General features: G+C 43.5%; 1 protein-coding gene across 11 annotated transcripts in view; it reads left to right on the top strand.

The window, feature by feature from the left end:
• Positions 1-24,722, top strand: part of dennd1b (DENN/MADD domain containing 1B) — a 79,719-nt gene that overhangs the window by 31,497 nt on the left and 23,500 nt on the right. For all 11 annotated transcript variants that reach the window (XM_088395310.1, XM_088395307.1, XM_088395304.1 and 8 more), the window contains 11 exons: positions 1,764-1,817; positions 2,210-2,320; positions 7,587-7,687; positions 8,775-8,820; positions 10,438-10,539; positions 17,515-17,640; positions 19,419-19,520; positions 22,241-22,331; positions 23,017-23,057; positions 24,158-24,193; positions 24,284-24,340. In XM_088395310.1, the coding sequence (XP_088251436.1) occupies positions 1,764-1,817; positions 2,210-2,320; positions 7,587-7,687; positions 8,775-8,820; positions 10,438-10,539; positions 17,515-17,640; positions 19,419-19,520; positions 22,241-22,331; positions 23,017-23,057; positions 24,158-24,193; positions 24,284-24,340 (867 nt within the window). The remainder of the gene's footprint in view (positions 1-1,763; positions 1,818-2,209; positions 2,321-7,586; positions 7,688-8,774; positions 8,821-10,437; positions 10,540-17,514; positions 17,641-19,418; positions 19,521-22,240; positions 22,332-23,016; positions 23,058-24,157; positions 24,194-24,283; positions 24,341-24,722) is intronic.

Genomic DNA, 24,722 nt, shown 5'->3' with positions numbered 1-24,722 from the left:
CACATTGCCGTACGCTCACCATGAATATCAAGATTTTTTTTCTTTTGTACTTACATTTTATGTTAAAAGCAAAGGCAATTGTGCTCAAAAAATCTCCTTGATGCCTTTCCAGTTAACCCACTTTTAGTGTTTTTGTATAAACATAACTTCGAGAGATGAAGAAGAAAAGCAGCCGTTGAAAGCCTGGATTGAATCGCTGGTTTGTGCCACGCATTTGTGGGAAAACATCATTTGGAATGCATGATAAAATGTTTATTCTCTAGCAATCTTGTTTGTTGTAGGTGTCTTTATCTCTCGTTTGGCTCAGTTGATATTTTTATTATCAGGAGTAAATACAATTGCCAAGATGATGAGGTCATTTTGGAGTATGAATTCAAATTAAAATCACCTTGCAGGTCTCAAGTTTCATCATAAGGTGGACAAGATCTTCTAAGTTATTAATATATGGATATTTTTGGTTGAGAAATAGGATCATCCAAATGAGCTTTGGATTTCTGCTATGTTTTAACATTTGTGTTGCCTGTTTGCCTTATGCGACAGGAAATACAGTTTAACTATTTCAACAATAACATGATAATTGTTTTGGTCCGTAATACAGAAACACGAGGGAGAGGAATATTTTCCCCTCGCATTTTCATAAGTAATTACGCAGATTTGCACAGTCTGTTGGTGTGTCTCAATTGACTATTTATCACAACATTGCTATTTTTTTTGCTGAGGCGGTGTTTTAAGTGGGAAAAAAAATAGTCCCTTTATTCGACTGTTGCCAGGTAAAATAGGTACATAATTGAAAAGAATAAATACATATTTAAATTGTTTTTTGTTTATAGATAAATACATAATGTAAAAAATATTTACAATTTTGTTTGTATGAATTTTGAAAATGTCCAATAGCATTTTGAAGGATTTGAATGATTTCTGGAGTTCACTCAGCACTGTCTTAAGTCCCTTCAAATTTGGTGATGGGCTTTTCTAGAATCCCGACCAAATCACATCTAACTAACATAATTGCCCTGTGATTAATCTCTTCTTCAAAGTCAGTCTTATTCCATGCCTTTAATCAGAGCATTGTTGTTTCACCCCTTTGGTCATTTGGATCGTCCGTGACTTTCTAATGCCATGTTTACTGGAGATGCATATAAAATTGTGAGATTTTTCATGGTCCTGAATTCAGGTGGTTAAATTAACACTGCAGGCAAATTCAGTCTAGTCATTGTTGGATGGTATTAAAAAAGTAGTGAAAGCCTCATGGGCCACTCTGTCATGTGTTTGGGGGGGGACAGGCCGGCAACAGATGCTGGAATGAGCGCTTTGCCTACCTGTCTCCAGACAGAACCCCTCTCCGGCCTCTTTGATCGGAACACCGCAAGTGCCCTGCTCTCCCAAAGTGAGACAGGCATCTCTGTGATCCTCTAAACAAGCCGTGTTTGCACACGCCTGCATTGGCTGGCTGGCTGGCTGGCACACACAAAGCTCGCCTTTCCAACGCTTAAATAAAGAGTCGGCTTTTCCACCAGAGACCTCACCCCAGTCTGCGTCTATGGGGAGATGAGTTTCTATTGAGCTTCTGTAAGCCCGATAAAAGCAGCGCCACAGTTCAGACACCAGCTCAGCAATTCATATAGACAGAGCTGAAGATGAGCCATAAATCATAGAACAAAGTCACCCCCCCCCTCCCCTTCCCTCATTTTCTTCTATGTAAGTGGTGCGCTTCACTGGTGACCTTCTCTCTTCTTTCTCCTGCATGTTTGTGTTTTGCGCAGCACTCCTACTTCATCGCCCCGGATATCAATGGCCTGCCAACTATCCCAGAGAGCGTAAGTATTTGTGGAAAAGCAGACAGAGAGAGATAAAGCCAGCCCTCTCTTCTGGAAACATCTCTGCCTCTAATCGTATTTAACCAGATACACTTGTCATCTTTTGAAACCGTTGCGTCATCCTCTTGTTTCGGTTTTGTCTCCCGGTGCTGATACATTTTCATGTTGAAGTTCAGCCACTTCCATGGGTATTAGAGACTTTAGATGTAACTCGCCCCTTTTCCCCTGTTGATTTTTTTTTTTCTATTTCGAGCATCCGCGCATACAAATCTCGACCGCTTTAATTCACCTTTTGCAACAAAGTAAAAAGGCGCAAGGTCGGCGCCCGGATAGACGATGAGGACACTTTTACTGCCAGTTTGTTACATCTCTGCCTCTCTGCCCATTTGTAGAGAAACCTGACAGAGTACTTTGTGGCCGTGGATGTCAACAACATGCTGCAACTGTACAGCAGTATGCTTCACGAGCGGCGCATCATCATTACCTCAAGCAAGCTGAGCACTGTGAGTCAGTCCATCATTTTAGATGAGCTTGATTGGTTCCTTCGAACCGTCCGTTTGCTCTTTTGTTATGTTTTATTATCACAAAGGTAATCGGAAATCGGTTTTAATCAGAAAATCCTTTTTGATTGAACGGAACCAAAATTGCATTGGAACATTTTGAAATGTACTGTTCTTGAATCACATTGAGTCATTCCACTTGAAAATGAATCGTATGTATCGAGATACCCATCGAATCGTCTTAGAACGATGCACCAAAGTGTATGTAACAAAAACCTCTTTGGGAATGGATAGCTTAATGAGCCCTTAATAATTTTCAACAGGGTGAATCTTGTTGATACTCTAAAAGTAGCCACTTCACTCGCATCATGTGTGTGTGTTATGAGAGTCCTTCCGACCCCCCCACTTTCTTCCTTCCTTCCTTCCTCGGTTCCTCCTTCCACCCTTATCTTTGTGTTTGCTGAGGCAGAGCCGAATGTTTATGACAGATGAGATGGAAGCGGGAAGTGATGTCACCCCGCTCCTATCTGTATCTCGAATGTAGCCGAATCCAATATCAGCAGCCCAGCTGGAGGGCGCCGGCCGGCTGCGGCGCTGTCCAAGGTCTCCAGCCCTCCTCGACGTTCACCTGCCTCAAAACAGCAGCAATTTGCCTAAATGCGATTTGAAATGTTCGTGTTATTTTACTTAAGAAAATATACCGGCGGGATATTTTAAGAGATTGTCGGTGAGACCTCTACCTCGCTGCCTTTTATCCTGCGCAATCCATCATCCACTCATCTGTCGATCCATCCGGCTTCCTCTGGGAGGGCTGTTTTGGTTTGGTAGCCGTATATGTCAGGCACTGTAGTACAAAGGTATTTCCACATCCCCGCTGGGATTACTTGCAGGCCTTTGCATTATTACTGCTCCTGTGATGCATCCTTCTTTTTTTTTTCTGACTGACCTCCAAGTTCAGGAGGAAAAGTAATGCATAGTTAGCTGGAAGGAACCCAGCTCATTATCCAGCCCATTGTCTGGTGATCAAATAGGTGAATAGTATATAATTGATGTCAGTTTGTCATCATGTTTGATAAAGAGACTGCTGGCAGTCACGAGACGGACAGTCGTGTTTTCAAAGCTTGTTTTCTACTCGGAGTGGAGGAATTGTGGGGATGCTGAAAGATGAGCGCACACACAAATGCTACTTGATGTGGAAAAAATATATATTTTCAACACTTAATACAGCAGCACCGTTGTTCATCATTTATCTACAGGAACGTCATCAAATAATAAGAATAAATAATGATAATAATAATAATATAAAACTGAATTTTTCATTGTACCAAGATGGTTTGGAAAATTCTATTCTACTTTTGGGTGAGTTTTGTGAGGAAGAACTTGCACAAAAACGTAACGCCAACCCATCAAGCAACTTTAAGATGACATCCAACAGAGATGGCCAGCTATTAAGACTTTCTTTGAGGCGTGATATCAGTGATCTTTGTTTTTTGGGGTTTAAAATGAACAAATCCCACGGACACACACCAGCAACTTGTCTTCTCGGAAGAGCGGAATGGTCTTTCTAGCGAATGCCTACCCAGTCGGCCCAACTCAGCGGTGAGTCTGGAAAGTGGACACCGAGTTTAACAAATGTAGCGCATTTATTCTTTCTGCTTGGGGTGTTAAAGCCTCCAGTGAAGCCGTCCGGCCAGCCGGCCGGCATGTCAATCCGAGCGGCCAACAGCAAAGGAATAAATCATCATTGTACAACAATGCAGCAGTTGACTTTTTGCCGTTTCGTGACCAGAGGTGAACACTCTCGCTCTTTGAAAAGGCTGCCTCGGCACTGGCGTAAGGGGGCGGGAGCCAGCCGAGCGTGCAGCCTTGTCACGGTGCCGTATAATGGGGCTGCATCGGCCCTTCCTCTAACTAGTCAGCTGGGAGGACCCCCCCTTCCACGTCTTTCATCTGCCTCGGCCCCCCAGCTCGCAAAGCCATTCTCTGCCCTGCCTATCGTGCAAACTCGCGGAGCCTCGGCCCCAGCGTGGTCTGACAGCAGCCTGTCAAGCAGGCAGGCCTATGCTAACAAGGCGCTCACTCGCTCTCCATCCAACATGCCCCAGAGTGCCAGCTGTCTCTCTGTTTCCTGCCTTTTCCTCTGTTGTTTCCCGACTTGACTGTGTCTCTCGACTTGGTCCTCCCTGACATCTGATTTTTTTTTTTACTCGTCTGGCTACACCTCTCTTACGTGTCTTTTAGCTTGATCTCAACCTCAAGCCAGGTGCCAGGAGTTGCCACGCGTGTTCTGTTGCCACTAATGTGGCCATTTGCATGGCGTGGGTGTTTTTCTTCCTTATTTTTATTTTTTTTTGCATGCCTGCATCTGTTTATATGTGCAGGTACTCACACCTTATGTCTTGGTGACAGATTCTCCGTCGCGTGTGTAGGAGGCCTGCCCGCCCGCCCGCCCGCCCGGGCCGGCGCGAGTTGTTGCCCGCAGCAACACACCTGCCCTCCTTCTCTCTTCTGCTGCCACATACTTGTTGTGAGGCACACTCGTGTCACACTGGGCCTGACATCCGTGTTTGTCGACTGAGGCCAAAGCAGACTGGCTAATTGGAAGCTTAGTCGGTGCAGAGAAGGAGAAAGAAAGAAAGAAAGGCTAATATAGTGCAACAATAAAACAAAACAGGAAGCTGCAGGCTGGCTTGGACTGAAAGACAGCTGGAAAGATGAAAATAGGAAACATTTCAATTTGATTTTTTGGAAAAAAATCTGAATTTGGCCTATTTTATATGCAAATCTTACTCGGAATGCATTTTATAAAATCTTGAATAATATGCTGTGCGCTTGGTGAAAGCACATTTTATTTAACAATGAAAGGAAAATTATTTCAACACCACTGTCCTCACTTCTAATTTTGTTTCACTTAAGTCTTTAGTTAGGATACACAGAGAGAGAGAGACAGGCAGCTTTTGCCCAGCCGCAATACACTCTTCAACTTTTTCTTCTCCCCATCTTTTTTCGTGCTTGTCCGTCTCCCATCTTTTCTGTCCGTGGTCCAATTGCGAATGAGTCTCCAAGTAGCAGTCTTTTTTTATATTTCGGCTACAAGTGCACTAAAAAGCTCTCAGGGCACAACCAAAGACCTTGACTGCTTTTTGAAGCAGGCTGTCGCTGTATAATCGCTTAGCTTCTCACAGCGGATGGGAGGGGGGCAACACACACATACACACCCGCCCGCCCGCCTGCCCGCCTTCCCGCCCGCCCGCGCACAGTGTGAAAGGCAGGCAGCCCCTCATTACCGGGCTGAGCCCCGGTCCCCGAGGACTGGACCCAGCACCTAATCCTGTATTTGTTCTTGGGGACTGTATCTGTGATTCTCCATTGAATGGAATATTAAGCACCCAGGTCTTTTGTGGAGCGTGTAAGCCATTTGGCTTCACTCATCTATTATTTATCAGCCTGGCAAATATTTTATCAACCTTAGCCTCTTATGGCGTCACGTGAATCCCCTCTGTCCCAATCCTCTGACCCCCTCCCCTGAAAAAAAGAAAAAAAAAAACCTTGAATAAAGCAGTATTATCGTTTTTATTTTTCAAGTTTTTAATAAATTCAAGTTAGCTGTTGAGCTAGCGTATCGTAGTCGTCCATCTCTATCTATTAAGAGATAGCAACAAAATATCTTTAATATCTGAGCATGTCTAACCTCCTCCATTCTCAGGTAACTCCCCCAAAAGAGTCAGTGGGTGTTGGGAGAGTGAGAGACTCCTCTTTTTCCCTTTCAACCTGCAAGTAAATCACCCCAGTTGGGGGGCTCACCTTGAGGCCTGCTGGAGATAATTGGACTTGGTTAGCGAGGTGTTCTGTGCCATTACCTCCTGGTACCACTGAATGGCTGGGGCTTGTCTCGCACTCCCAGAGGAGGAATATGCTCGCCTGTTGGATCTCCACTTTGTGCGTGTGTACGTGAGATTGTGTGTGTGTGCGTGCGTGACTGCTGACCTCTCTTTATCACAAATTAATGGCCCTTTATCATCACTACGGTGGGGAAAGAGAAAAAAAATAATCATCGGATGATTTCGATAGCAACTCCTCCACCGAGCGTTTCCCACATTAATATTCATTGGATTGATTTGGTGGAATTAACAAAAGAAGCCAAAGTGTTTGTGAGGGAATTCTTTTTGACATTGTTGTGTTGCGTGAAGAGGAAATATGCATATTCAGATGCACAGAGCAAGGCACCAATTAAAGCTTGATTAAGCCTTAACTGTTGCGAGATTGCACCGAGACAACAAATTGTTTTTTTGTTTTTTTTTCTCCAGTCAATGGGAAAAATGAATTCGGTTCAAATAAACATGCAGAAATGTCCGGGCTTGATTTGAGGTGGAGGAGAAGGCTGCTGGTGGGGGGGCTCATTTTGGCAGCGGTGGATTTGGCTCTTGGCCGGTCAATTGTGACACTTTGTGTGTCAGTGAGCAGAGGGTCTCCTGGTGGTTGGATGTGTGCGTGTGTGTGTGTGACAGTGTGCGTCCGCTTCACACATTGAGTGTGAAGCCGTAGCAGTCTAACAGCGGCTGCTGCTCTGCTCCGGGGTGTGTCCCGATGGTATTGGCCTAGCCGGCAGTCTCTCTTGGCTAACTCATGTTTCATTCTTTGGCAATTTGCCCTAATGAAGTCCCGCAGGAGCCCCTCAGACCTCTGTTCTCTTTCCATATTTAATCATGTTATTTTAATCTGGGGGATGAGCTAACGCCTCGTTCCCCCCGCCGTGCCTGCCTGTGTGTGTGTGTGTTGCAGGTCATTACTTTTAGCCTGTTTTTTTTTAAGAGACGTCGTGTCAAAAGGGGGCGAGGGGGGGGGTCGTGCGTGGCTCTAAGACAATGGAAGACAATGATTTTAATTTTTTCTGCCGTTTTGGTTTGACTGGAGTGAGCAGAGCGCCTTTGTCATCTTCATTTGATTGCACCTCATTATTTGTTTAAGAGGTTCATGATTCAAGTTCTTTTTCTTATCCCACTCTTATTTTTTTGCTCATTTTGATTTTTAGGACGAGTGACAGACGTGTGTTTCGCTGCAGTTGCTTAGTTAAAAAAAAAATCCTGCAAATATGAAGTCATAGACAATTTAAAAATGGAATGTAACAATTCGTAAAGATGTAATCATAATGTATGATCGTTATCCGATAAAAGTTGGATTTTTTTTGTGTGAAAAACTCACTTGATCAATTTGAATGTTTTCTCCCTATATTTCATCAATGAATTTGACTTTGTCCTTTTCTGTCTAGTTAACGGCGTGTGTGCACGGTGCAGCTGCTTTGCTCTTTCCAATGTACTGGCAGCATATCTTCATCCCTGTGCTGCCCCCGCATCTTCTGGACTATTGCTGGTAAGGCTTGCCACCTACGCACGCGCACAACATAGTGTGGGTCATTTGCGTTCCATCCGAACGGACCGAGACAACGGAACCGTCACGTTCTTTGCATTTTTATTTTTTTTTAAAGTACTTCTTTTTATAGAATCAGCCGCGATTGGTCACATGTGCCTTTCGCCACTGTTCATCACTGACTGTAAAATGTGATTTTCAACACTCTGCAAAGACTCAGCAGCAGCTGATTGAATCACGCGGGGTGTCCTTCCAGCTCTGATTAGCCAAATCAAATGTTATTAGATGTTGAGCATGTACACTATTGTGCGCCTGGATGTATTAGATTGTGTACGTGCGTATTTATTGATGGACGATAGTGTCACACGTTACACGGCAAAGCTAGCAGCCTGCTGCGTGTTGCTGGATTGAATTAGGTTGATTATGAGCCTGCAGCTCCTGAATCCTCTCGGGCACAACGCTATTCAATCAAAGAATGCCTGTGGAAGTCTGAAAATGTGTTTTAGTTGTTTGACAGGTGGGTTGGATGGCAAAACAATACTCAGTGATTCACTATGCTTTTTTTTTTTAAGTCATAACAATGGTGACATTTACAGTCAGTCGTTGATATTAAGCATAAGTAGAAGTAAAATACAGTTGTGGCCATATTAATGATAATCTTTTTACAAATAAGAAATCTTTTTTTTCATCATAGTGATGTATGAATTCAAATTCAGTGGCCAAGTTGCTCTGGAGAATTTTGTGCATTATAAAAATAAATGCAAGAGACTAAATAAAAAAAAAAATGCTACCACTTTCTAACACCATTCCTTTAAAATATCAACAGATTTGTTTTATATTAATTTTTTTGTGAAATATTCTTGTTTCATTGTGCTAAATAATGACACTCAGACATAATCATAAACATTATTGAAATTATTTCTTAGCTCTCAAACATAAGTTGGCTTTGCTAAAAAGTGAGACAGAATCCAAATGAGTCTTTCCCCTTCCATACAGAAAATGAATTCACGTGTGAAATTTGTTGTAGCAACTTTCCCCTGTGATTTTGAGTGCTGATGAATTGTTTTCCTTTTCCTCCCTCCATCTGCAGTGCCCCCATGCCATACTTTGTGGGAGTTCATTTTAGTCTGCTGGAGGTATGTTTGTTGATTTTTTCTTTTTTTTTTTTAAGTATGCATAATCACATAAAAGTACATATGCATCATTATGTATGTAGTATATGAAGGAGCGTGTACAGCTGGATAAAGTTTGCAAAGCAAGCAAATATATGCAATAACTTTACTGTACTCATTTACTGTTCATGAAGTAAGGCTCTAACGATCATTCCCAAATTACGCCCTGCTATTTTGGTGAAAAGACACAATGCTTTTCACTTTCTTAATCTTAAGCACACAGGAATAGCGGAAAAAAAAATACTGGAAGCACAAACAAACACCATTGTTATAAACCTTTGTGTTATTTGGTGGGGCAAGCCATTGTTTGTGAGCGCACGCTTGTGTGTGTGTGTGTGTACGTGTGATAGTTGTGTGACAGTTGTGGCAGTGGCAGTATTTATCACACTCTGCATCCTTGACAGACCTCCTTTCTTGCCACTCCATAATTAGTCCAGATCAGCATGTGAGCCTCCACTGCACAGGCTGTCACAAAAGTGACAAACTAGAAAATTCACACACTATGCGCCCCTCCTCCATACACACACGCACGCACACACACACACACCTGCCTGTATCCTGCATCACACTGAAATAATTGTTGCGTTTGTTGCCATCAGGATGCACGCAGTGTAGCACAGAATCACTGTGTTGTTGACGCATGAGATTCCAGTGGTGAGGAGAATGTACAATTCTCATATCCTCTTTCAGTGGCGACGTGCGTGTTACAGTGAGAACGTTCTGATCCGATTGGACATTTTCATTAGCGATCCTAAGGCAGCATATCATACTTGCGGATGTATTTTCTCAGACAATCGCGATCTGTAACTCGGATAACTAAACGCCGATCCGTGAAAAAAGTGTGCATTGGAAAATGAAAATAAATAAATAGATTAAATGAAGCAGAAAATTAATCTAGAGCTATATGTCATAGTTTGCTCTTTATTGAATTGATTTATCATTATATTGTTGTTTATAAATTCTGTTTGGGATGACCCAAAGCAGCTTGGTAAAGTGTGCATTTTAAAATGATTCCATTATTCATGCATGTGCTTTAAAAAGTCATGTAGAGTGAATGTCAAGGCATGAGGAAAGTCTGTGGCATTTTGCCAATATGCCATGTTTCACTGCCAGTCAGCCTTTCATCATCACAACAACCAGCTGACATTTACTGTGCACAACACATCTTCAAAACTTTTTTTTTTTTACTTTAACCATCCAAACATACAGAAAAATGTCATATTTAGGTTTGTGCAGAGTGTAAAGTGCTTTTGAAATTCAGATCAGACCAGTTAGTAAGTAGCAGTTGTTATTAAAATCTCAATTCAAAGGCTAGCTGAAGTTTTTTTTTTTTTTACTTGCTCATCAACTGTGAAACTCTGATTTTTTTTTCCCTTTAAGTTCAAAACATGTCAAATGACCAGTGGAGATGCATTTATTCCCATAACTCACATCCTATATTGAAAAAAAAAAAAAAAGCTTTTGGATGATAAGATGGAGAAGACGAGCAGTTTGTGGTGTAGCGGTGTGTATTATGCTCCAAAGCGAGTGAAATGAAAACAGAAAATAACGGAATCATTTTGCGACGTTCTCTTCTTGTAGAGAGTACGGGGTCGGTCCCTGGAGGATGTGGTCATCCTGAACGTGGACACTAACACACTGGAGAGTCCCTTTGACGATCTGCATAACCTTCCGGGTGACGTGGTGAGACCCTCGCACACCCGCCCACACCTTTCTTTTTTTATCGTTGTTGTCTTGGTACAAGAATAAAAGTGAAGCCCATTTTCCCTCCTTCTTTTGAACTAAGTCTTCATGGAGCCCAAAGTTGTCATTGTATTGTTGCGTCCCCTCCTTCCCTTCCCATCCCTTCCCTTCCCTCCCCGCATCATTAATGTCGGCAGCACCGGCCCCTCAGATTGCGGCTGTCTTAAGTAAACTCCCGTGGCGGTGGCGGCAGCGGTGGCGGCGTACAGCGCTTGAAGGCAAACATGGTTCCCCTGACCATCAGAGACTTGTGGGAAAACTTGCAACTGCCTTCCCCTTCATCTCCATCCATTCTTATCATTATTTTACCAAGTCTTGCCTTGCTGCCTGCCCACTGGCACGTTTCTGAGAGCGAGGGGTAGGAGGTGGGAATGAGGCGATGGCTGATTTTCAAGGGGGAGAGAGAGAGAGAGCGAGAGAGAGTGGGAAGAAGGGGGCCAATTACCAGTGTGTGCCGTGAAGCCACCTGCCAGCGCTTCGTCTCTTTAATTAATGGAACAATGATACTGTGGCACTTCCTGAAACACTGACCGGCGTCAGGGTCACTCACGCATTTGCACTCGCACGCAGGTATATGTGTGTGTTTATATATACGCACGCACACAAAACTTGTCTTCACTCTGTCGAAGCGGGATTGTTTGTTTATCTGTTTTCAGACGGTGCGTATGAAAGCGGCTCTGCCGAGATTGCACGCACACGCTATTACCCACGATGCTAACACTACCGACCGACTGGATGTCATTCAATCGACTATCCAGCAAATGAGAGTCCCGTAGAACTTAGCTCTCCTCACCCTACCACCGAATTCACTCCTACAAAGCTTAAACCCGTGAAATGTTACAAGCAAAATGTTCTTATGTGAAAGAGGCGAAAAAAAATCTCTTGGTCTGGCCCTATATTTTATTTCAAACACCTCAATACTAAGCTAAATCATGTCAAACTTACAAGCTGAATCTTTGCTTATGCTTTTCCACAAAAAATACAAAATAAAGATAATAAATATAAAGATTTAATGGAAAAAAAGTGAAATATTAAAGCCAAACAAACGTGTTTGGGAACGTCGGCAACTTTTCCTTCTCCTTGTTGGACTTTACGTTTCAGCGGCGCCGACTGTAGATGTTCTTTTCGAATACCAAATTAAAGGCGCAATGTTTGATTAAGCGTGCCAGGTGATCTCAGGAGAGGCGTGCAGACGCCACCTCAGCCCCCTCGATCATTTGTAAACCTCCAAACAGAAGCTTGAAATACAGGAAGTGGGAGTGTACGCTGTATATTTACCCCTTGATTGGGAATACAAATGATCAAATGCGCAGCGGCTGTGAGTGCACGCGCCGCCGTGTCAGCAAAGTAGCGAGAGGGAGGAGAAGAGAAGGAATTAGGCTGTGATGTGAGGCACACGGATGGAAAGCTGCATTGTAGCGCCTCACCTTGAATAGGTGCCACGCCACATGAAAAACACATCAGTTGCGCGGATCAAATAAAAATCACATGCAGTCACACGCTGTTTGTTTTTCAGAATTAACACACTCCTAATTTGCTATTCTTGGATACTTTTAATGACTAGCGAGGTAAACAGCCCAACCAACCAGCCAACCAACCAAAAAGCCAATTATAAAGTTATCAGTACAATGTCTATGCAGAGGGGAAGCGCTGTGTGTCTCAGAAGAAGAAGAAGAAGTAACCAAAATACCTTGATCTTCCAGAAAGAAATGGACTATTTTCTTCTTCAGGATGCTTGTCAACATATTGATTTTCCTGACACAAGCACTGTCTCTGTGCAATTAATCTTGTTTATTTATGCATATACGTACTGAAACTTCAATTCTTCGCAAACAATCTGAGAGATAATCAAAACTAAAGTCAACAAGCAAAAGCAAAGCCAGAAAAAATATCTGCAGTCGTTAAAAATGGAAACATAGATCCTTTTTGTGTCCTATTACTGTCGCTCTATCATTCAGAAGTTTTTTTTTTTAAGCAAGCGGAACTGCTACTGGCATGGTAGCATTTGCGAAAGTCAATAAATCTAAAATATTATGTGTGAAATTGTGGGGAGAGACCATTAAGGGGGCGGGCAGCGCTGGAGCCAGTGTAGGGGTGCCGTCTGAGGAAGGACGGCTAATTCGGGACAACTGTGAACTCTGAACCTGCTAAAAGCACCACCACTGGTCAGCGGGCCGTAATAAGCTCCACATGTTGCCTTCATTAGCAGGATCTTGCTTAAATCAACATCAGAGCGCTTCGGGTTTTTTTTTTTTTTGCTTTTAGCTCCACTTGAAATAGACGTCAAAATCCAGCCAAGCTTTGAATCTATTAAACTTTATTTATATATTCACCGAACGTGACGGCGGGCTTTTAACGTGAGAATAATAGCGCCGAGAAATGAAGGGTGGCTTTAGTGGCTCGCAAACAATGCGTGGCTGCTAAGCTCAGGCGGAGAGAATCACTCAGCATTCATCAAGACGCCAGCCAGGCCTCTGTTTGGCGACATGACGTCTCAAACCCGTGTGTGTAAACACAAACATCAAATGGCGTGTGGCATGTCCTCATCTCTAACAAGCTGACTCAAAAGAGACCTGGAATTCCACTTAATTAGTACCTGCTCGCTCGCTTATTATTAATCCGGCCGCCCGGGTGAAAAGATGAGAGCAGGCAGCAAAAAAAGCAAAGAAGAAGACGGGGAAACAACAACAGTCATTTGCCGTGTTAAATATATTAATGGCGGCGGTGCGTCTTTCCTTTTCAGGTGCCGTAATTTGACATGACGTGCGGGCTATGTTCTGTCATTAGTCGGGGAAAACGGCGAGCACCTGATCAAAGCAAGAAAGCCTCTGTCTGACACTTAATTGATCACAAGGCAAAAGACAAAGGCTCGTGTCACTTTGCAAAAATCACAAGTTGGTACTATGACAAATCGTTTTGGCTCAAAAAAAACCCCACAGAGGTGCCAGGTATATTTTTATTTTTATATAAATTGGGATTTTTAAATTGGCATACACACTCATGTGGCTTTCATTTTCAAATTGCAATTCTGTAGATCAAAAGTAAAAAAAAAAAAAAAAAGAGAGAGAGCGAGCGCCATCACCCACTGCGTTGGTTGGACGATGCTCGAGATGACATTTAACTGTGGTTAATTATGTATGCAAAACTCAGCCGCTCAGCTGCTTTAAGAGGTCAGCTTGACAAAATAGCCCCCACGCTAGGAAAAGAAAAAAAAAAAAATCTCACGGCAATGCTTACCAAAACACATTTATTTCACCTGACTCGTGCATCATGTTCCCCCCGCGAAGCCGGCACGCTGGGAAAGTAAGAATTACGCGTCTGGCCGCACCTTAATTGCAACTAATCGTGTCTGTATTTGAAGTCATCACTTCAAATCCTAGCCTGATGAAAAACACAATCATTATTTTCCAAGAATTAAATCCTAATAAATGCATGAAATTGCAACTTGAAAAGAGCACATTTTATGATTTTTTTTTTGACTTGTGAGTTGAAAAGAGCATATTTGACTTGTGCTGATATGTGAAAGGACATGCCTTCCTTTTTTAGTGTGTCTTTGTTCATATTTGTGTGTGCGCATACAGTTCAAACTGCAGCACATCAAAAGAAAGTGGGAGATTTTCATCGCTATTTTTTTTTCTTTGTAGTTCTTTAATTGCGTCCCCATGGCTTTCTTTCCATGGACAGAATCTTAAACAAAACATTCAGGGTTTTTTTGTGAGGATTTTTTGGGCTGGAAGAAAAAAAAAACGTACATTTTATTCTTTTTTTGTACAGCAGACAAGTGTCAGGGCTGAAGGCTTATTTTCAAGTGGAATTTTAGTGAGATTATTTGTGGGCAACTTATGTTTAATTTATTTGATTGTACTGTATTTTTTATTATTATGTTTAATATTAACAAGGACAACCTCATTATGAGGATACAATCCAGCGTCATGAAGAACTTTAATTTCAATAAGCTGTCAACATTTGACCATTTTGGACAGTAATCATGAATTAAAAGCCAAATTTAGAACCAAATTTGAGCTGGCTTCCCAAAGTCTGAAGAGAATGTAGCACATGTAAACTATTTTTATGTTGAGGATTCCAAGCACAAAACAGTTTTTTTTTGTCAAGCAGTACATTTGCGATTTATTGAATAATTAATTAATTGCATCATTTTGGTTGAAACGTTGAACATAATGGTGGATTGACAGAAATAGAAATGTTTTTGATAGTGTCTTACCCTTCCTTAACTTATTGTTATTTTCCCCAGCATTTTTGTTTTGTTTTCAATCCCCATACACATTAGCTGCATACCCGTGGCGTCATCCGATCGAGCGTATGAAATATATTTTTATCATGCACGTGTAACATTCCCAGCGCAGTGGTGCATTTATTTCAACAAGTAAAGATCAATATTTCAGCAAGGCTCTTCTAAAGATGAGTTTGAAAGATTTGCCCGAATGTCAGCGGAATAAGCCTTCTTTATTTCCACTCCTTGTTTAGTATCCATATTAATGCACAGCGCACAGCTGTCCCGCTAGCGCGCTATCATCGCTTAGCTCGTCATTGCACCTGCTAATTACCGTCTCCAGCTGGAGAGTTAAATGGAGATCTGTTCGTGGTCTGACCTTTGACCCCGTGCTCTTTACGTGACGCACTTGAAAGCCTGTTTGGGGCCGGGCGGGCCGGGCCTTAATGAGGCCCCGTGTCTGCCCTCTGCGGGCCGCGCACGCCCGGCGCGGCGCACACGCGCCTCGGATGCCCCGCTTTCATCCGCGACCGTCCTCCCTTGATGTAAATTGAAAAGATCACAGCTATGGGGAGAGGACCTGGGCTGGAAAGGCCTCTCTGCATAGATTATGAATATCATAACTCAACAGTTTTCTTCGGCTCACCCACTCCCCCCCTCCCTCCCTCCCCCTCCCGTGCACAATGCAATAGTTCTAATTGGACCCAATGGGGGACTCTCCGACTTTGATCTCATCACCGCCACTGTGACTTTACACTAAAAAATGTCAGTGCCAAATCGGGTTATCACCTGTAGAGCCCGGCCTTCCTCTGATGCCTGTACGCGTCTCGTTAGTTTCACTCAAAGTGGAGAAGTTAATTAGTTTGACAGAAGCATTACCGTAGAGACGTACCTGATGATTGCCGTGCGGGCTCCGCAGTCAAACTCCAATTACCAAACGCACTTATTTTCATGTGATATGCAAAAAAAAAAGAGACGTCGCGATAGAGCCGGTGGGCTTTGCTCTCGTGTCGAAACCAATAATCAAGTCCCCCCCCCCCCCACTCGATATATTTGTAACTGTCGATTGATCGCCCACATGTGACATAGGAGGAATTTTAATCAGCCTTAAAGTTTGGAAGAGAACTTTTTCACCCCTAAGAGTGAAAAAAGAGAACACAAGTGATTGTGTCCCCACCTCATTAAAAAGTGTTTGCCGGCGCAACGCTCTCAGCCGTTCAAACGCCGCTGCCGCTGCCGCCGCCGCCGCCGAAGTGTGAGCGCTCAGTAAACTCAGCTAGCCCGTCTTGTCTGCCAGTCTTTGGGGGTATGCCTCCCCCACTTAGACTGACATTGTGTTCACTTTGATTCGCACACCCCCACCGCCAAATACGGCAGAAATAAAAAGACATTTTAATGAATTGCAAGCAATCTGAACATGAAATATTAATTCTAGAAAGAGCAAACATAAAAGCATTTAGCACAATGAGTGAATATGGAGATGACACTTGTTAATTTAACCGTGATAAACTTTCCGTTTGATGCCTGGGAGCATTTTGCGATGGCAGTGCGGGGGACGCAGAGGAGAGTGAGGAAAAGCCCAGGAGAAATGCTGCTCATTTTGTCTCTGTCCCAGTTTAAGACTGACACTCTCTCTGTTGCCTTCTTTCTTCTGCTCGCAACTCTCTGTTCCTTTCCGCCTGAGCTCTCGCAACACTTTGCTTCTCCTCCCTGAAGTTTTTCTTTCCTCCCACCGGCTAATTGCGATGGCCGCCGCCGCCGCCGCTTCTATTTGGTCGTCACGATTGTCCTGTCGTGCTGAGTGGTGTCATTTTGGTGATGGACGCGACCCGCTCAAAGTCAGGATTGCTCTCAATATATTGCTTTTTTAAAATAATTTTTTATTACAATTTTTAGTATTATAAATATAAGAATATTAGAAATATTCATTGAATATACGGTAGTATTAATTATATGGCAAACACACTACACATAATTTAAAAAATTTGCAAATTTTAATTTGACTTGATGATTCCTTCTGGTAAATTCCAACCTGATCAAATGTACAGTCCAATGAAAAGATCCCTCCCTCCCTCCCACTCTGCTCTCTTTCTCCTCGCTCAGTCCTCAGACTGCTGCTGAGCAGGTGAGGAGAGACTCTTGACAACTTGTTTCCCAGACTCCCCGGGGACCACGGCCAGGGTGAATCTTTTGTCATCCTAAAACAAGCTCGGGCCTGCTGCTCCTCTCCTCTCCTCTCCTCGCCTGGAGTCTTGGAGCTAAGAGAGAGGGGGAAAATAATTAAAGACATTTTATGTCAAGAGGATCTTTCTAGAGGGAGCCATCAGGGGGGAGGGGAACTCAGCGGAGGAGGAGAAGAAGAAGTCGGGGAGTAAGAAATGGAAAGCAAAAAAAAGGTGATGGCTATGTGAGGAAAAGCAAGGATGTGACTTTTCATTTCCCCATCCTCTGCTCAATTAGCAAAGCAGCAGGTGCTCCCGGCAGCAAAACGCATATTCTCCCTGAAAAGGCTCCAGACTTCCTTTCTAGTTTTCTTTTTTGCAATGACCTGCAAATGTGATATTTCACACTCGGAATGGGCTAGCTCCCCCCCCTCCCCCCCTGCCAATTTCAGAGGTGATAATTTAACTTTTACCCCTCCGTATCCTCCCTCACCGCATTTCTCTCGTCCTGTTTTCCACCAGGTGTACTCTTTGAAGGGCAAGCTCAAGAAGCAATCAACGGCAACAGGAAGCGGCGTGGCCAGGGCCTTCCTGAGAGCGCAGGCCGCTCTCTTCGGCTCCTACAGGGACGCTCTCCGATATAAACCCGTAAGTGCTCGCCGTCCAAAAAGCCTCAATTGCCTCAAAGGTGAGTTTGCAGGCAACTTTCAGGTGGGCCTGTCAAATGTCAAAGACTCTGAACCTTTCTTTTGAAGATCTCTTTTCACCGCCTTTGGAGTTTGACTTTCCTGCGCCAAGCCCTGCTAACATCACTTTGGTGAATCTTTTCTGCAGATCAGGTCTGAGTCAGAAGCCGGCCGGCCGGCCGGTCGGCCGGGTCGACTACAGCATGTCCTGTTTGACAAATAGCGAAGCCTTTGTTCCTTTAGCTTTGAAACTAATTGGACTTTGTGGACTCCCACTCGCCAAGATGCTCCATTATTGATGCTGTCTTGCTTTTCTGCGAGTACAGACAGTACACGAACAAACTGCCTCCTCTCTGACACGAGCGCTCGCACTCGACGTTGCGTGATTTCGCAGCGGTTTCTTACACACGGCATTTTCGCAAATGCCTCAAGTTGCGATATTTGCCGAGCGACTCTTATCGCTGTGATTGACCGGCCCATATGTCTTGACAGAAGGAAGGGCGTGGAAACGTGGCGGGAGTCTCGCTGAGTTGTAAATGAAACCTCACTGGGAAATGCTAATGAGAAATCCCATGATGGGAAAAGATTTTCATAGGTCAATCTTTTTCCGGCTCGGGTTCCGCCAGGTGTTTATCACCTACTCGGAGTTCCGCAGAAGCACCATCTGAAAATTTCAAATCACTTCGTCATCGACAACATCGCGTATATCAAGGTGATCTCGCCAAGGCTATAAAATCACTAAAGCAGCCTGAACTGACTCCTCTAAATACCGATGAAGTGAATTTCCCAGCATGCCGTTCAGTTTTGTTTTGCTAGTTAGGCCGTAGGCATCGGCAGCCAGATGGGGCCTGGAAAAATGATTCAACTCCCCTTTTATGAGAGAATGAGCCTTGAAAACTTTTTTTTTTTTATCGTGTGATGTAAGTGGAGCATTATTCCTGTGATGTAATTTGGGCCACTGCGATCATCCGCCCATCCCTGAAAATGGGGTTAGCCTCCAAATGTTGTGTGTTGTTTTTTTTTTTTTTTTATGTCACACTGTGCTCACAGCCAGACCACCAGACAACAGGCATTGTTTTACAGCCAAAGAATTTAGAGCATCATTGCACTATGTGAGAATTATGTTAATGATCATGTTCTGAAAATGACTGGGGGCTCCGTGTGATTGGCTCGCAGTGGAGTTGTTGTCATCGTCTGTGTCTACAGCTCACAGGCCAACAAGCATGATGTAAGGAACAGTAAGAACGTCTTCATGTGGAGCGCTGTGGAATTTACTGGGACTGCGTACACCCTCCCTACCAAGGGACCCCCCCCCCCCCCCCCCCTTCCTCTTGCCGTCATGTCCCCTCTCAGATATTTTTCGACCCACTAATGAAGAAATTTGTTGAAATACTTATTTTGAAAGAGTTTTGAAGTTTCGAGGAGACACGTGCTAGTTATCTTATCAACCAGTGATTCTCAAAGTGTGCTATGCGGGCTTCCTCTAGCGGTACGCAAAAGAATTACTGAATTAAATCCTCAAACTGCATTTTTTTAAATTTTTTATTTAATACCGTACACTTGTTGAGCATGAATATACTTGTTTGTTTTTTTTTGGTTTTATTTTGTGAGTATTTTTTAAGGTAGTGCTTTGTGCAAAAAGGTTTCAGAACAATTTTGTCCAATGGGTTCATATGTGAGTTTGCTCAAATGATGAATTTGTCTTCATAAAAACAATCCTGTTTGTGTGGACTCTTGAAGGGGGAGCCAATAACGTTCTGCGAGGAGAGCTTTGTGAGCCATCGCTCGAGCACCATGAGAAACTTTTTGTCCATGGCTGTCAACCTGCAGCTCTTCAAACAGGTACAAGCTTTTTTTATTTGGGCCAATTGATGATGGCATTGTAGAAATCATTTTTGTGTTTTGCCAATGTATCCGTTGCACTGTTTACTGCTTTGCGGTGCTGAAAAAAAAACCTAACGAGACCTGCTCCAATTTTATTGGGAAGATGACGGGCAGAAGGTTCCGTCTGGCCAAGCCGTCCATCAGATCAACTAGTGGAAGAGGTTAACAAAAAGGCACCCCATTTTGCAACATTCATGAGATGCTGCCTCACCAAAAAAAAAAAAAAAAAAATCATCATTATGTAGAAGATCGTGTCGCAAATTTTCTGCCGCGCGCTCAGCAAATGATGTGCTGAGTCGGTGTAATTCCAGTTCGCTTGTAGAATTTTTTCTTTCCCCCCGGGTGATGAGAAGCAGTCAAGACAGAAGCCCGGATTCATAGATGGTTACTGACCTCATGAAAATGTTTACAGTGCTTATCTCAGCCAGCACAAGCGTGTTGCAAGAATTTTAATGAAGACAATTTCTAATGCATGCATGCACCTTGTGAGTGCAAGAGCTTTCCTTCCACGTATACTTTATGGTGATGGCTCTTCTGCCATCCTCAACGTGGTGGAAAGACGCCCCTGCTATGAAGAACATGTTTCTTCACCCCCTTGAACTTTTCTTTGTGATCTCTGACCCGTGATAGTAGTGTGATTTACCCCCCAGAGTACAGCCGAGCGGCCCTCAATCAGCCTTTTGTTTCTTTGGACATTGCGCTCCATCTATAATTTTCCCAGGCAGAGCAGAGCAGATAGAGAGGCGCAGTTCAAAGCCTCCTCCCGACGTTGGGAAAACGGGCCCTTATCTGCACGGGGGATGGGATGGGCTTATCTCCCCCACTCCTCTTTCGACCGAGATGCCAGTGGCGTGCGCGAGCTCTGCACTGGCCTTGACCCATATCCGCTCCAACAACACACAAACGGTCCAGGCGTCAAGGAACAGTGGGACTCTCAACTTGTGTGGCTTGGCTGCTCTATATATATCGTAATTTTTTTAAGAATAGCTTCAAGTTAATGCAGGAATCAGCTAGATTGTCATTTAAATTAGGAAATTTGATCACTTTCATTCCATCATAATCCACGCAAATAGTTGAATTGATGCCCGAGTATCATTCTACCTCAACTTATTTTTGTTATTGGTACGCATGAAACGGATTTCTTTTCAATTAAAATTGAAAAGCGCAGTGCTGACCTACTGCAATCAATTCAGTGTACAGTAATAGGAGGCAATGAAAAGGAAGATTGTAAAAACTGAAGACAGCCTGCCATATTATTACTCATAAGAGTTCCAAAAAATAATTTACGGATCGTTAATTGTGGCCATTTCCGATCAAGGAAATACATAACATAAAACAAAAGAAATTGCAATTGTCTTTTGGCTTGAGTCCCAAATGTTCTTTTCTATTTATTACCCAAATGTTGGCACTCGTCTCACCCCAACAGGCCATCAATTTTCAGGCCGCTCAAAGAATGCGGGGGAAAGGTTGATGGCATCAACCTGCTTCCTATCAGCCACACACACACACACACACACACATTCTGCTAGCAGAGTCTGAGTCAATGAACTCTCTTCCTCAGCACGATAAATTTAAGCCGCACACAGTTGACTGGAATATACGGGGGACGATTGCCAAGAGCTTCTATTCACACAACTTATGACCCATCAACCATTTATCATCCAACGCAGCCTTGGTCTGACTTCACAAGATGGTCACATTTAGAATGCATATAAGCCAGTGAAATGGTGACTGACATAAAAGCAAATCACTGACGTGAGCAAAAAAAAACTAATTTGTTCTCACTTTCTTGATACACGTTAGGTCGGAAATCATTCGTTTGCGCTGACCACTCTGTCTAATTAATGGCCACAATGAGTCAGGTCATCAGTCTGAGTAAGATAAGTGGCATCTTTGGCTGGCTGTTGATCTGGCTTGATTACGTGCGCTAATTAGAGCCGCCGAGTAGTCTCTCACCTCTCATTAAAACCATCTAATGATGATCTTCCAAGCCCCTGACCGGAGGAGCGGGTGGCTGCGTAGCTTGCTAGTTAACAGACAGTCCCGGAGGACAACATGGCCAAAAACAACCTATGCTCTTGTTGTTATGTCTGACACACTTGCAAAGAGGAACAAATTAGGGCTGCGCTCGGTTCGGGCTGGGCCAAACGCTCTAAAAATAAAATGTTTTTTTGTTATACTTTTTTTTTTTTAATTACCGTGACCCACTTTCTATGCTGATTGGCACCTGCCATATAGTGAGCCATCTAATTTGACTCAATCAATAAATTCATAAATATAGTAGGTATAGTAAATATAGTAAAAATGTTTTGGTCCTACCTGTAGTTATTATGGCCTTAACCAGTTTTTTTTTTTTTTTTTTTTATTATAAATGTCTCTTTCACACTTGTGGAGTTCCCTATATTTACGAGACTGTGTTAGGTGTTCCAAAGAGCGGAAATGAAACTTCCTCATTTGTGGGGACACTAATCCCTCCCTCGCCTGCTCCACATTAGCCACTTCCTAATACCTGCAAAGCATCTAATCTTTTGTCTTGCGCTTCCGTCGGGGAGGAATAACAACACCCCCGGCCGGACCGCTGTCGCCCCAGTGATTGACTCTGCGCACGTGTCTGTATATCACTTTAAGTGTGTACTCCCCCCTCGCTTTAATAAAGCAGCTGTAATTTATGTTTGTAGTTCATCGACGGACGGCTGGCCAAATTGAACGCAGGCCGCGGCTTCAGCGACGTGTTTGAAGAAGAGATCACAGAAGGGGGCTTTTGTGGAAGTGAGTTGTGGCAGACCTGTGCATCAATTAGTCGCCTTAAATTAACTTGCCGTATTTCAGGTTTGACATGAAAGTTATTGTGTGGGGAAAAAAAAAAAGGCGTTGAATGAAACAAGGCGTCTTAAAGTTCTTCCGGGGTGACAGCCAAACTTTAAAGTGCTGATATATGTACTGATGATGATTGGATTCTAATTGTTATTGACAAAAAAGGCGACGTCAAGCTTTGAAAAAGATGTTAAAGTGACACTCAAGAGTGAGAAGCCAAGCAGGACCTTTTCAAATTGAATTAGTCGTATTCATGTTTGACACGATTAAAAGCTTACGATGAATTTGGTTGGATAATACAAAAGACGATTACAGTTGTCGACATCTGAGAGGAAATGAAATCCCAAAGGACACCTTCGTTCTATTTACAAGCATAAACAAATGATTTAATCACGTGCCGCCCTAGACATTCGTCATCTGTTTTATTGGCAACTTTGGCGCCATCGATAACCAAATAAAAGCAGCAAAATGACACCCACCTGTTTTCTATTTTCATTTGTTAATCCAAATAAAAAGACAAATGAACACTCATGAGGTCAGATGACGTTACCATTATATTAAAAAAAAAAAATCACATTAAAATATCTTTTCTTAACTGTATGTCAACATGAAATAATTTATTTCTGAATTTTCTCCTCAGGTAACGCAAAGTCCTACCAACAGTGGATGCATACTGTAAAGGTATTCACATTCCTCCTTTCACGTCAGATAATTAAAAGCGTCCGGATGTCCGTGTGCAGCCGCCACCGATTATTCCGGGGTTGCGTGAAGCCGGACAGTCGACACACACACAAGCGATTTGACATGACACGACGTGACGTGTTGATCTGGCCGCAAACATGGGCGTTACGGCGTTAAAGCGAGCCGGGAACATACATCTCCTTCCTTTTCTGACTGTCTGTCTCTCTTTATCTCCCTCCCTGGTTTCATCTCTGTCATATCCCAATCCAATCTCTGTCTCTCTCTCTCTCTCGCTCCCTCACTCACTCACTCTACTGACTGTCTGTAAGTCTCCCCCCGCTGTCAGCTGAGGCTGAATTAGTTCTCTAGAGTGCTCTTCAAAGGTTTGTTAAAGTTCACATTTCCTGACTGACAGGGATCTATAAGAGGGGCCTTCACCTCGCCCCCCCCGTCATCCTCCTCCGCTCTCCCCCGACTTCTGAAACGCCTCCTGCCATTTTCTCTATTTAGCTGTTTAGCCAACGCTTTGTGCTTTTACTCGGGACCTGAAGGGAGCACGTGCCGGATGACAAAGAAATTACTAGGAAAGCTGCAGCAGGATGAGAATGCTGCTCCGCCGGCCTCAAAGCGAATATCAATCAAGTGGCGTCCTTTCTCTCGCCTGCTTCTAAATAAAAACCGCCATAATGCCTTGAAACGTGAGCAGTGATTGATACTTTGCCAGCTGTCTGCGCCGCTATTTATGGCTTCTGCATATCGAAAATCACAGTACGATTTGTTTTAAAGGACGAGATTGCTGAAGGTCGAGAATGTAAACGGAGTTAAAATTGGAAAAGTCAGTAAAACTTCATCATACAAAAGTATATTGTTGGTTTTACATGATGGCAGGTGTCCTTGATAGTCCGCCATTATTATGGACCACTAAGTCAGGTGATCTACAGTCCCCATGGCAACACCAGATTATTATTATTTTTTATTGCAAGCTGGTGTACCAGTAGCTTTTACTTTTGTGTCAGATAACAATATGACAATACTGACAGTTCATTCAAAGCCATCTAAATGACATTTTGGTTGTAACCAATGTGTCTTTTTGTAAACAGAGGGGAGGAGCGCTCATCAATACAGCGGTGATAAAGGTAAATGCGCAAATGACAATTTGATGCATATCCACTCTTTTTTTGTGATTCCATTATTATCAATGATTTTTTTTTTTGATTTCCTCCCAGGCCAAAAGTCACGCCAAGAGGGGCATCCGGGACATTAAGGGACGACTTAAAGCGCGGGTGAGCAGCAACTTTGACCTTCACACCTCCCACGCCCAAAGACGTATTTTTTCACACATACACTCGCCGAGCAGCCGGCCGGACACGCACGTCCCTCATCGCAAGAAGCTGCTTTACATGGAGCTCGTGATTCCCGTGCCGGACTCTTTAATGATCGGCGAAGCCCTCTCGGTGCTTTGTTCATGCTTGTACATTTTTAACCGCCGCCCCTCTGGCTACGGCCTGTCACGTCACCCCGGCCTGCGCTTTATTGTGTGCATATTTCATCAGCGAGCCTGTGATTTCCTCAAAGCTAACGTAACGAGGTGTATGTTTCCATAAGCCTGCTGGATTTGATGAGGCAAAAGCAGTTTGATCTGTCAGCGGGACACTGATGATAAGC

The sequence above is a fragment of the Syngnathus floridae genome, chromosome 13 (assembly GCF_059516105.1).
Source record: "Syngnathus floridae isolate MCC-2025c chromosome 13, RoL_Sflo_1.0, whole genome shotgun sequence".
NCBI lineage: Eukaryota > Metazoa > Chordata > Actinopteri > Syngnathiformes > Syngnathidae > Syngnathus > Syngnathus floridae.
This window is presented reverse-complemented; position numbering and strand designations above follow the sequence as displayed.